The sequence below is a fragment of the Sus scrofa genome, chromosome 13 (genome assembly GCF_000003025.6).
Source record: "Sus scrofa isolate TJ Tabasco breed Duroc chromosome 13, Sscrofa11.1, whole genome shotgun sequence".
In the NCBI taxonomy this organism is placed as follows: Eukaryota; Metazoa; Chordata; class Mammalia; order Artiodactyla; family Suidae; genus Sus; species Sus scrofa.
Window position 1 is genome coordinate 124,633,522 of NC_010455.5, and position 14,094 is coordinate 124,647,615.

The following is a 14,094-nucleotide window of genomic DNA, read 5'->3' on the forward strand; positions in this document are numbered from 1 at the left end:
ACTTATTAGAGCAAATCTCTGGGGAGAGGGAGGTCTCCTGGACCACCAGGCCATTAATTTTACATAAGGAAATATATTGTTTTCCTGCCTCTAGTATTGACCCTTGGCCCCATTTTCTGTCCCTGTTATAGGAGGCAAGTCTAAGGGCCGAGGCCTGGAAACGTGAGTGTGGTGACTGAAGCCCCACTTGGCTTCCCAAGCTGGAGCTGGGTTGCACCAGGTTCCCCAGGGTGGAGACCTGAAGCAGCCGCCAGGGGTGTGAGCCCACCCACTGGTCTCTGGGCCTCAGCACGCTGGCCAATGGGAAGCAACAATTTCGAGGTGGGGACTGCCTTCCCCATGAGTACCAGGCTGCAGAGGCTGGGCCACCTTCTCCTCATTTCCATCCTGACTGCAGTCTGTGGCTCTGATTCCACACCTGAGGGTAAGGACAAGTGATTGGAATTCCAGGCTGTAGGTAAAGGTGGCTGTCCCGAAAGGGAACCTGGGGTTGGGGCGTGCTCATGCTTTCCCCATCGTGGCAGGGTGGGGAGGTGATATAGGCAAAACCCTGGCCAGGGCAGCCCTGGTGGAGGCAGACTGGCCTTGGGTTTCTTCCTTAATTTCCCCACGGCTCCTAGAGAAAAGGGAATTGTTCATTGTGATCAGGATGCCTGGAACCATCCTGAATTTTGCCCAATTCACTCTGTGGTGAGATGGCTAACTAAAGAAAATGTTGGGGTCAGTGAAGCAGGAAGCATGGTCCAGCGATAAAGTCCATTTAGATAAGAGGAGCAGGGGATGAATTGCTTCTCCACTTGACCAGGTAGGGCAGAGAAAGGAGCACATGAAGATGCAGCCTGGGGAGACTGAGTTTGGAATTCAACTCTACCACTGGATTCTAGTCAGCAGTGTTTATTGAGCAGATTCAACGGACCAGACTCTGGGTAGGGTTCGTGAGAAACAAAGATGGGTGGGGCCCAGTCATTATCTGTAGCTTTGGGGGTATCTGTAAACATGGGCATGTCTGCACCCATGTGGAGGTACCACACAAGGTGACTGAGATGTTCAAATGAAGTAGAGTGAGCACAGGGCCTGCCATGTACAGGGAGCTCATGCAACATTTTCTTTGTAGCAGACATCCTCTGACAGAACAACTGGATCTGCCCCGCCTTTCCCAAGCCCAATCCTGCTTGTCCCAGGGAGCATTGCACTTGTGGCCTCCTGGTTGTTTGCAGCCATAGATGCAGAGACTGAGTGGGAGGGATTTTAGAGATCAGGCCAGCCCTTGGGTGTCAGGAGATGTGGGTCCCTGCTCTGGAGAATTTTTTTCTTTTTCGTTTTTTTTTTTTTTTCTTTTCTAGGGCCGCACCGGTGGCATACGGAGGTTACCAGGCTAGGGGTCTAATCAGAGCTGTAGCTGCTGGCCTGCAACACAACACCACCAGATCTGAGCCGCGTCTGTGACCTACACCACAGCTCACAGCCACGATGGATCCTTAACCCGCTGAGCGAGGCCAGGGATCGAACCTGCAACCTCATGGTTCCCAGTTGGATTCGTTAACCACTGAGCCATGATGGGAACTCCTGGAGAGGTTTTGGATTTTCAGATCAAGCGTTGCAAGCGGTGCAGCCACCTCGCTCCTGGTAACTCCATCCATTTGGGGTAAGGTTGGCTCATCCTGACAAGGTTGGGGAATAGGGGGGCCTTGATACTGGCAGAATATGCACAAAGAAACATGAGGGTGTCAGCTTTGTTCTGGAAGCTGAGCAGTGGAAAGGGAGCCATGCAGCTTAACTGGCTGTTCTTGCTGCCTCCCTCCCTTAATTCTTGAGGAGTTGTAAAGAGACACAAGACTTGCTTCTTGTCATTTCTAAGGTGGCTCTGAGATCAGGCTGCTCCCCTACTCCTTGTCAAGTTGGAAGACCAGTGGCCCCAGACACTTGGCTGAGGTCAGGAGGTAGAAGCTGTCAATCAGGAGAGACACTGATACCCAAAATGTGGTGGGGGGATGCTCTGCTTAACCAGTTCCTTGAGAACAGGTGTGTGTGTGTGTGGAGAGAGAGTGTTGGGTGCGGGGCTGCCAAGTGAAAGCGTTCAGGTAATGCTCCTAGGATTTGGGAAGAGCCTAGTTGATTCCTGGTTCTGTCATTTATCATTAGATTGCACCGTGTGAAATTGCCCATATTTTATCATTTTTGACCTTAAAAACCAGCCATGTCATTTCATTCAACCCAAGAGTCTCATGACCTTAAGCCGGCATCTTGGTCTCTTGAAATCTCAGATTCTTCTATTTAGTGGAGTCAAAAGCAAGGCTATGAGGATTTCCCATTGTGGCTCAGTGGGTTAAGGACCCGATGTTGTCTCTGTGAGGTTTGGGGTTTGATCCCTGGCCTTGCTCAGTGGGTTAAGGATCCCACAATTTCATGAGCTGTGGTATAGGTAATGGATGTGGCTCAGATCTGGCATTGCTGTGGCTATTGAAAGGATGGCAGCTGCCGCTCTGATTCAACCCCTAGCTTGGGAACTTCCATATGCAGCAAGTGTGGCCCTAGAAAGAAAGAAAGAAAAAAAAAAAAAAAGCAGGGCTATGAGGAGAATTAAATAAAATATGGTTTGAAACTGCCTTATGCAGTTTGTACTCCAAAGTACCCTCACCGGAGTTCCCATCATGGTGCAGCAGAAATGAATCTGACTAGGTACAATGAGGTTTCGGGTTCAATCCCTGATCTCACTCAGTTTGGTTAAGGATCCAGCATTGCCGTGAACTGTGGTGTAGTTCACAGACGCATCTCTGATCCTGTGTTGCTGTGACTGTGGTGTAGGTTGCCAGCTGTAGCTCCAATTCGCCCCTAGCCTGGGAACTTCCATATGCCGCAGGTGGGGCCCTAAAAAGCAAAAAAAAAAAAAAAAAGTACCCTCACCAATTTCAAAGTTTTCTCATGTTCTTCATCTTACACGCACGCATTTAGCAGACTGAGAAGATGAGTCTGAGAAGCCGAGTCTGAGAAGCCTTTTTAGAGGCAGTGTAATGTGATGGGAAACAATCAGGGATCATCTCCTTAACCTCTCAGTTTCCCCATCTCTAAAGTTGGGTTATTTTCCTTGCTTCCTGGAGTTCTAAAAATTAAAATAAATAGCAAATAGCATAAGCAATGCATAAAAGCTCCTAGTGTGGGAGCTGGTTGCTTTGAGGATCTAATAAATTCATCCCTGTCCTCCCCCTTAGCCTCCTATTTCTAAGAGCAGGGCAGGGGTGAGATGATTTCTGGGTCCCTTTCAGCTCCCGGGAGCCTCTGCAATCTGTGCTTTACTGCCCTTTCCTGCTGGAGGAGTTGGCATCAGGTTTGGTGACCTCTTTCCCCCATCTCACCCTCTCTTCTGCCAATCCCAAAGAGACCCTATCCTTGCATTTCACAAGATCCTGCTGTTGTTACTGAAATTACAGCAGGTCAAAGTGGAATTTCTCATATACTTAACATAAGAAAATGAAAGATCATAAAATGGCTCTTGAGGATCCCGGGAACATCATGCTGTGTACAATTCTGAAAGCAGGCAGATCCATGCCCATGCTGGTATACTACAAACACCGGTGCAGTAGGAAGAACTCAGGCTTTGGATTTCTTTCTTTTTTTTTTTTTTGTCTTTTTGCCATTTCTTGGGCCGCTCCCGCGGCATATGGAGGTTCCCAGGCTAGGGGTCGAATCGGAGCTGTAGCCGCTGGCCTACGCCAGAACCACAGCAACGCAGGATCCGAGCCGCGTCTGCAACCTACACCACAGCTCATGGCAACGCCGGATCGTTAACCTACTGAGCAAGGGCAGGGACCGAACCGGCAACCTCATGGTTCCTAGTCGGATTCGTTAACCACTGCGCCATGACGGGAACTCCAGGCTTTGGATTTCAAATCGCACCTTTGCACTCTTTTTTTTACTTGTTATCCTCCGGCAGAAGTTACTAAATCTCTCTAGTCCTCAAATTTCTCTTGTGGGAATTGAGACCTAACCCCCTGGAGTTATGGGGATGAAATAAGGTTAAAGGGGTATAGGTCACAGCAAGTAGTCCCTAAATATTTGCTTGCTTCTCTTTGTGTGGGGAACACTTTATAAGTTTGCAAAATACTTCTGTATACTTTTAGTGAACTGATTCTCAAAACAATATTGTGAAATAGGCTAGGTCAGGATTCACCCATTAATAGTAATTTTTCTGCAAAGAGCATGAAATGTGGGAGGTGGGGTGGGAATAGTAAGTCACCCAGTCAGTTAATGAGGTTGCCCAGACCAAAAGCCAGGAGACTGCATCATAATCTGGTTAGTTCTTCAAACTATTTTCTCTTCTATCTCCCATCCTATGGAATAGAACATTAAAAGGCAGATACGTGACTTTGATGCTGTTCTCCTCCTTTGGGCTATGCCTAAGGGTCTATTGCTGGACTTTGGAAGCCCAGAGTTTGAGTTCCAGGTCCTCTACGTTTTGCTGTGGGATCTTGGATGAGTCACTTAATCTCCCTGAAACCCGCTTTTCTCATCTTTGGAGTAGGTATAGTCATAGATAATGTTTATTGAGTACTGACACTTGCCAGGCACTATTCTAAGTACTTTACACAGATTTGGCCTTTCAATCCTCCAACAAGCATATGACCGAAACATGTCACAAGTAAGAACAAATTATTTTCACCCAGGCACTGAGGTTATAGAGCCTGTGCTCTCTATTCTCCTGTTTGCCTGTGGAAGAGAACTCCACCAGTTCTCATTTCTGGAGAGAACCAGCACAGAGGCTCCTGGTGATCTTCTTAGGAGTTTTATTGTTAACACCATAAGGGGAAAGGATGTAGGTGACAAATTGTGGGAAGGTTGGATGGTACCTGAAGTCTTGAAAATCTGAGAACAAGTATTCTCCCTATATACGAAAGAGGCTTGGCAATCTCATCTCTTTGGCTTCCTGGCTAACCCCCCACCCCCGTCTTTCTTCTTATCTTGGAATAAACCGAGCCTTAACTATCTCTCACTTTATATCCAGCAGCTATTGAGAACACCCCTCGAATCCTCCAAATCCAGTAGAGGGGGACCGAGGTACACGCAGACGGTAGGAGAGTGCCTCGATTAGAGACCCATGACCACCAGGGGGCGCATCTGTCTCTCTTGGCACCTGTCTCCCTTGCTGAGTTGCCTGTCTCTCCTGTTTGCTGGTCTAACAGAGAGGAAAAAGATTAATTTAATTAAAAGTATCTTTTAAACAGACTGTCTTCAAATAGGAAGAAATCATTTGAGTATGTTAGATCACAGCTTACCCAAAACAAAATATTAGAGATGGATTAAAGAGGGAAATTCAAAATAGAAGAAAATAAAACAATAGAAGAAAATAAAATAGCTACCAAACCCTAGTATGGATCAGGACTGTTTAACACTTAGAAGCAAAAAAGAAATCAACAGAGTTGACCATATAAAAACTAAAACTTCTGTCACCTAAAAATCACCATAAACAAAGCAAAAGAATAACCTTTACATTACAGATAACAGTCATAGCATATATAACTAAGTGCTGGTATAAAGAGCTCACACAAATTACTTAAAAAAGGACAATGTGTCCCTAGTAAATTAAGTGATGAAGAGCACTATCAGAGATATCATAAATGAGGACATTGAATTAGGAAATAGGCCTTTAGTAAAATGTACAACTCACTAATGATTAAAGCAGTGAGGCACATTTCTTTTGCTCACTAAATTAAGAACAACAAAAATGTTTGAAATGATTATGTCCAAAGCTGGTGAGAATAGTTAACACATATTCTTTACACACACACTAACGTACTACCGGGTAACAGCATGACAAACTGCAATTTGGGAATATGCACCAAGAGCCTTGAAAATGTTCACATCTTTTGGCTCAGAAATTTTACTTCTGGGAATGTGTCCTAGCAGAATAATAATTTGGGGAAAACCCATGCCTAGGGATGTTTGCCACACATTTAAAAATAGTTTTTAAAATGGAAATATGTTAAAAGTTCAACAAAATGCAAATGTTGAAGTTTATTTAGGCTATATCCACTTGAAGGACTAGCACACACACACATTTAAAATGATGATTATAAAAACTAGAAATTTGCAAGGCAGAAGTAGGAGAACAAAATTCCTATGTAAAGTATTATTTTCACTATGTTTAAAAATAAACAGATGGGGGAGTTTCTGTCGTGGCTCAGTGGAAACGAATCTGACCAGTGTCTATGAGGACGCATGTTCGATCCCTGGCCTCGCTCAGTGGGTTAAGCATCCGGCATTGCCCTGAGCTGTGGTGTAGTTTGCAGACACGCCTCGGACCCCACATTGCTGTGGCTCTGGTGTAGGCCAGCGGCTACAGCTCTGATTCGACCCCTAGCCTGGGAATTTCCATATGCTGCAGGTGCTGCCCTAAAGACAAAAATAAAAAAATAAAAATAAAAAATAAACAGATGGGAGTTCACGTTGTGGCTTGGTGGGTTAAGAACCCAGTGTAGTCTTGGTGAGGATGTGGCTTTTATTCCTGGCCTTGCTCAGTGGGTTAAGGATCCTGTGTTGCTGCAAATTGCAGTGTAAGTCGCAGATATGGCTTGGATCTGGTGTTGATGTTACTCCGGTGTAAGCCTCAGCTGCAACTCCGATTCTCCTAGGGCAGGAACTTTCATATGCCACAGGTACAGCCCTAAAAATGGAAAAAATAGATAAAAATAAACAGAAAGGAGTTCCCATCGTGGCTCAGTGGAAACAAATCTGACTGGTATTCATGAGGGCGCAGGTTCAATCCCTGGCCTTGCTCAGTGGGTTAAGGATCTGGCGTTGCTGTGAGCTGTGGTGTAAGTGGCAGACGTGGCTTGGATCTGGTGTTGCTATGGCCGGGGGCTACACCTCTGATTCAACACCTAGCCTGGGAACCTCCATATGCCGTGGGCGTGGCCCTAAAAAAACCAAAATAAATAGAAAGATTCTTGGGAAATGGGGATTGTTTTATTTTTTATAGTTTCCAAAGTATTTATCTTACTATTTTTAATGAACACACGTGTGTATGTGTGTGTGAAAGATGAGCATACATATAAATAAACATATATGTTTATATATAACATGTATGTATAAACATATATATGACATTTATGTATATATAAATAAACATATATAAACTTATCATATATACCTGATGTATCACACAAACCAGATAAGCTGGTTTTGTCACATGGAGAAGGCCTTAGACAGCCCCAGGTAATGGGCCATAGGGGTAGGATTACAGACACCAGACATATCTTGGGGGGTAAGATTGCCAATCTGGGCCCTTTTTGCATCCCCACAGAGGAACCATCCCCTGAAGCCAAACTCAACTCTACAGGCTTTGTGAAATCTATAAGCAAGCTGACAAAAAATAATGAGTCTTCAGGGTTAAAAAAAAACACGCATGGATATAATTTTTTTCTTCTCTCTCTTTTTTTTTTTTTTTTTTTTTTTAAGGGTCACTCTCATGGCATATGGACATTCCCAGGCTAGGGGTTGAATCAGAGCTGTAGCCGCTGGCCTATACCACAGCCACAGCAATGCCAGATCCGAGTTGCCTCAGTAACCTACACCACAGCTCATGACAACACTGGATCCTTAACCCACTGAGAAAGGCCAGGGATCGAACTCTCAGCCTCATGATTACTAGTTGGATTCATTTCTGCTGAGCCACGATGGAAACCTCTCCCACATGGATGTGTTTTGTTTAGAGTCAGATTCTTGGGATCAGCTACATTTCACACTCCACAGAGGGTCTTAGTGATGTGTGAGATCCAGGATCCTGGCACTTAGGATGTTCTGAGGTGTTTTCTCTCCACTCGCTGAGTGATGGTGAGACTAAGATTCTGGCAATTTGATGTCGGTGTGTGTGTGTGCCAGGACTAGATAATAATGGAGCAGAGATGGGTGGGGACCGAGTCCAGATGCATGTGGAGGGCTGTCTCCCTGGAGGGGGTATGGAGGGCTTGTTCTGAGACAGGGAGTCAGGGAGTCCCTGGGCCACCTGCGCCCCTGAGCTTTTGGCTAGGGCTCCTGGAATACACATTCTAAAGTACTCCATCCTACCTCCCTCTCTCTTTCCCTCTTCCTTTCTCCTTCCCTTCCTCCTTTCCTCCTATCTCTGGCTCTCTTGCTCTTCCCCCCCTTAAAAATATTCATTTAGGCTGTTCCTGCTGTGGTGCAATGGGATGGTTGGCATCTCTGGAACGCTGGGATGTAGGTTCGATCCCCAGCCAGGCACGGTGGGTGAAGGATCTGGCACTGCTACAGCTGTGGCATGGGTCAAAACTGCAGCTCAGATCAGATCCCTGGCCTGGGAATTTCCATATGCCATGGGGCAGCCAAAAATGGAAATTAAATAAATAAATTAAAATATTTGTTTAGTCCCTACTCTGTGCTGGTGGTGGGCTAGGCTTTGCCCTTGGGTGTTTGTAGTTTAATGGGGGAAATGGGTGAGCAATAGGAACTACAGTACAGAGCAAGAAGAGCAATGTTAGAGAGAAGCCAGGGTGCCAGGGAGCCCAGAGGAGGAACAGCAACCCAGATGTGGGGAGGAGGACTGGGTGGGGGATACTTTCTAAAAGAGATGACAGCCCACTGTGCCCTGAAGCCTGCTTAGGGAGCAGGCAGGTGAGGAGATGCAGCTAAAGATGGCCCAGACAGAGGTGAGTGGATATTCTCATGGGATGGCATATCTCTGGTGGTCTGACTTAGACTATGTGTGTGTGTACGTGCATGTGTGTGCATCGTGTGTTTGTGTGTGTGTATATATATACTTGTGTGTGAGCATGTGTGCATGCACACATGTAATATACAAAATGGTCTGACATGTGACCCAGGAGGTGAGGAGAGGATGAAAGAGAAAGGGAGAGAAAGGAGGAGAAACTGAGAAAATGAGGGAAAGGGAAGTATAGAGGAAAAGGGAAGGAGCTGGAGAGGGAAGTTGGTTAGTGTTGAATGGGATGATTTGAATCATCATTCTTGGAAAATGCAAGGGACAGATTTTGGATACATTGACTCCTGGAGCTTTCCCTGTGCCTCAGACTGTGCTCAGATATGAGGAAACTGGAGGAGCATTTCTCTCCATCACCTATGGTGCAGGAAAGGAGATTACACACAAAAAATAATTCTAAGTACTGCAAATTTCAGGGCAGAAAGATCACTGTGGACAGAAAAGTCTTCCTGGAAGAGGTGAGTTTGGGGAGAGCAGATCTCAGCTCTGGAATCTGCAGAGCTGGCAGGGGTCCTACTTGGGTCCTGGGTGAGCCATGTGGGGTCTGCTCTTTCACGCTGACAGTGCAGATCTGGATTCCAGGGCTCAGGATGCTGTTGTTGGGAGCTGTTCTACTGCTACTAGCCCTGCCCAGTCTCGGCCAGGAAACCACCGAGAAGCCTGGAGCACTACTGCCCATGCCCAAGGGGGCCTGCGCAGGCTGGATGGCGGGTATCCCAGGGCATCCTGGCCACAACGGTACCCCAGGCCGTGATGGCAGAGATGGCGTCCCTGGCGAGAAGGGTGAGAAAGGAGATACAGGTAAGAATAAGGTCTTTGGTTTTGTCCATCACAGACTTTTTTTCTGGGTAGAGGAGAGATTTTGGAGCTATGCAAGGGCAATAATTATTGCCAAAGGCCTATTCACAGGGAAGAAACAAAGCTTTTTTTTTTTTTTTTTTTTTTTTTTTTTTTTTTTTTTAAGGGCTGCACTCATGGCATATGGAGGTTCCCAGGCTAGGGGTCTAATTGGAGCTGCAGCTGCCAGCCTACACCACAACCACAGCAATGCCAGATCTGAGCCATGTCTGTGACCTACACCACAACTCACAGCAATGCTGGATCCCTAACACACTGAGCAGGGCCAGGGATTGAACCCACATCCTCATGGATACTGAGCCACAGCGGGAACTCCTGAAACAAAGCTTTTTTTATATGCAATCTGAGGTGGAGTTTAGATTGGACTTCCAGGGATAAACATACATGGTGCCTTTAAAACCAAGTGCCCTCACTCTGCTCTGCCCATACCTCTTATCCCACCCCACCTTTCCCACCTCACCCATCCCTATTCCCAATCCACCCTTTTCCCTTAATTCCCATTCCATCCAGTGGTGCCTCCTGCAGATCACAGTCCTTCTCTTGGAAAACTCTTGCTCTAGCTAAGAAGATAAGTCTAGTGCACAGGACTGTTAGAAGTGACTAGGGGAGAGTCCACTTCCAACATGCCAAAGGGAGTGTGGACAAAAGCCCAAAGAATGGAACAGAGAGGAAATGTCCTCAATGCACACTAGGCCTAACAATGAAGGCTTTCAGGAGGAGGCAGGCTTGAGCGAGGCCTTGAAGGATGGATGGACAGAATAAAGGAGGGAGGACATTTTAGACAAAAGGGCAGAAAGGCAGGAGTATGGTTGGTTGAGCCAGCACATCAAGCATTGACAGGGTGGAGGGTAGGAGGTAAGGTTGGAGATGAATTTAAGGGAGCCTGCTGGAAGTGATATGGAGAGGGAGGTGACCGCTGTCCCCTTTGGGAGCTCTCATTGGCTCCTGGTTCTGTAAGTCAAGGAGGCTGTAGGTTGGGGCCCCAGAGACACTGTTTTAGGCTGGAACCCACCTGGACAGTTCTGTTCCTTGTGGTCACTGAGGTCTTGTTCTCTAGGTCTTACTGGTCCTAAGGGTGACACTGGGGAATCTGGAGTGACTGGGGTTGAAGGTCCCCGAGGTTTCCCAGGAATCCCGGGCAGAAAAGGAGAACCTGGAGAAAGCGCCTATGTCTACCGTTCAGCATTCAGTGTGGGCCTGGAGACTCGGGTCACTGTCCCTAACATGCCCATTCGCTTTACCAAGATCTTCTACAATCAGCAAAACCACTATGATGTCACCACTGGCAAATTCCACTGCAACATTCCTGGGCTGTACTACTTCTCCTTCCACATCACGGTCTACTTGAAGGATGTGAAGGTCAGCCTCTACAAGAAGGACAAGGCTGTACTCTTCACCTACGACCAGTACCAGGACAAGAATGTGGACCAGGCCTCTGGCTCTGTGCTCCTCTATCTGGAGAAGGGGGACCAAGTCTGGCTCCAGGCATACGGGGATGAAGAGAATAATGGGGTCTATGCTGACAATGTCAATGACTCCATCTTCACAGGCTTCCTTCTCTACCACAACATTGAATGATGAGCACTGCCAACTCAGAGCCTCCACCAGGCTGAGGTCTTCAGTGTCATTAGGAGACTGATTGGATTATCTAATTGGAGGGCTCTGAACATTATTCATTGATTGACTCATTCATTCCCAAATATCTTTTTTTTTTTTTTTTTGCTTTGGTTTTTTTTTTAGGGCCTCACTCACAGCATATGGAAGTTCCCAGCCTAGGGGTTAAATCAGAGCTGCAGCTGCTGGCTTACACCACAGCCACAGTAATACAGTATCTGAACTGCGTCTGCGACCTGCACCACAGCTCTCGGCAATGCGAGATCCTTAACTCACTGAGCAAGGCCAGGGATCAAACCCACATCCTCATGGATACTAGTCTGATTTGTTTCCTCTGCGCCACAATGGGAACACCCAGTACACCCCGCCCCTTTTTTAAATCATATACTGTGTTCCCAGGGCAGTCCTGAAGAAGGCACATCCCCTGGCCTCAAGGACCTATTATATAGTGGTGACAAAAGGATAATCGCATTTACTGGGGAGTTTTGCATACATGACAAATAACTGACTATAAGAAAATATCTAACAGTGAATTTCTGGGCCCACTGTGTTTCCTCAGGTTCATACCAATTCTATGAAGTACATAGGAAAGATCTTCTCTTGGGGATGAGAGACTTAAGTGAACGCCCAAGGTTACACAGACACTCAATGGCAGAGTTAGAAGTCAAACACAGGGCTGTGGACTTTTTTCAGCATACTACGCCTTTTTAAGGAAGTATATGGTTTTTTGCAGGCTGTAGGGAGGGGTCTCCCACCCAGCTCACCTGAGGGCTTTTGAACTGGACATCACCATGCCTCGAGTCTTTCCTCAGCAGTGCTCCCTCAGAGAAGGTGGTTCTCTGCCTAGGTCCCATCCACCACTCAGTGGTCCCCACATTACTCTGTACTTCCTCTTCTCTGTGTCTTTCCTCATGCTCTTCTCTTCAGCCCAGAAAGTCAGCTCCATCTCCACATGCTGAAATCTCCCCTTTCCTCAAGGCCACCTGGTCAGGAAGCTTCTCTGGTGGATACTTCTTTCCTGCAAGCTTTCCTCACACACTGTGCCCTTGGGCCCCTCCACGTGCCACCCTGGATGAGACTTCCTGAGTCTGTGAGATGTCCTCCCACAGGCCAGGGACAACTGCCCGGAAAGGACTGTGCTTCCTTCACCCTGAGTCTCCTTGCGGGTCCTTGATAAATGCTTCACGAAGATTAAACTCTTGAACCTTGTGATGACCGAGAAGTAACTCCATTTTAATCTCTCCATATAACCATCCCTGACCTATGAAAACATCTTCATTTTAGGAACTGGATTTAAACACCCCATCTTTGTTCCTCTTGACAGCTTGAATCTTTTCCACTGAGGTTAGGGGTGACTACGCTTTCCAGAATACTTATGGCATTTTCTGTCAAGCTTGAGCCTGCAATGCAAAACCCATGAAGCAATTTGGAAACCCTTCTTTCTTTGAGTACCAACAAGGTCCGGGGAGACTTGGCCTCTTGAATCTACTCTTGATCTTTAAGAATTACAAAAAAAGAAGAGAAAAGAAAATGATAACTGTTTGAGATGATGGATATGTTAATTAGCTTGATTGTGGTGATTATTTCATGATGTATATGTATATCAAATCATCAAATTATATACCTTAAATTAAGAAGTACACATGGATGATGGTGGTAAATATCTTCTCAGGAGACAACAGCTTGAGTGATACTCTTCAAAAGTTTTAGAAAAAGCAGAGTTAATGGGATTCTGTATAAATATAGAAATGGAAAACCTAGATTTTGCTTATAGTTTGAAATCCTGAATGATTTCCTTTTACATATGTATCTATTCATTAGGTGGTTATTATTTCTACATATAACGCTTTGTCTTTTAAAATGCTTGCATATCAGTATTTTCTACAAGTAAAGATACTGTCCAGCATTAAAAGTAGAAGTACTTGTATCACATGGCTTTTGTTCTCATTTTTGGAAAAAGACATGGGGTTTAGAGAGTCCTTGTGGTAATTAGGACTCTCTTTTGCTAATGACAAAGAATCCAACTCAAACTAAATTAAAAAAATTCCCTTGCATGATGGGAAATTCCAAAGCTGTTGCATCTTTGGGGAAAGCTTGAACCAGAGGCTCAAATGACATCATCAAAGACCCTTTTCCATCTGTCCGTCCACTCTGCCTTCCACATTATAGGCTTCACCCTCAGGTTCCACACAGCATAGTTCTAGGCTCTCCCACATGATATCAAAAACACTGTAGCCTGCCAGCTCTCATACCCTCACATCCCACCATCCTGCCAAGGGGATGCCCTCTTTTCTGGTTGTTCCCAAGGAGAAGAGAGGAAGCTCTCTCTTCAAGAAGCCCCAGCAAGTCTGTCCTTGCATCTCACTGACTCTGGCTGTGTTGTGTGTTCATGTCTGACCAATCACTGGAGTCAGGAGGATGGAATATACTTATTGACTAAATGGATCACGACTCAAGCTAGAGAAGGGGTATTTTTCTTAAAGCAAAATCTGGACACAGTTACCAGAATGGGAGAATGGATGATGAATGCAAAAACAACACCGGTCCGCAGCTCATCAGGTAGCCCTGTGGTCCAATCTGATCCTTTTCCCTTAGAGACCATTGAATGGATCAAGGCAGGTGCTTCATTTAAGCTGGGCCATCCAGAGTTCCTCCAGGAATATGAATTAAGATGGATGCAAAATATGCAGATTTGAAATTCTGGGGTGGCCACCTTCTGCCCTGCAATCTAGGGCTAGAAGAAGCCCAGCTATATAGAAAAAAAAAAAAAAAAAAAAACCAGAGAGAAACAAAACTGAACATCAGAGAGAGAGAGAGAGAGTGGGTGTGTGTGGGGGGGAGCATGCACGTCCATGGTTTCCTAGAAACTTTCCACATTTTGGTTCCAGTTCTTC

At 46.0% G+C, this 14,094-nt stretch overlaps 1 protein-coding gene across 1 annotated transcript; it reads left to right on the forward strand.

Annotated features, from left to right (window-relative positions):
• Positions 385 to 12,716, forward strand: ADIPOQ (adiponectin, C1Q and collagen domain containing; the record flags this gene model as incomplete). Its single annotated transcript, NM_214370.1, is given in 4 exon segments — positions 385 to 424; positions 9,311 to 9,529; positions 10,644 to 11,326; positions 12,674 to 12,716. Coding segments are annotated over 2 exon segments (732 nt in total).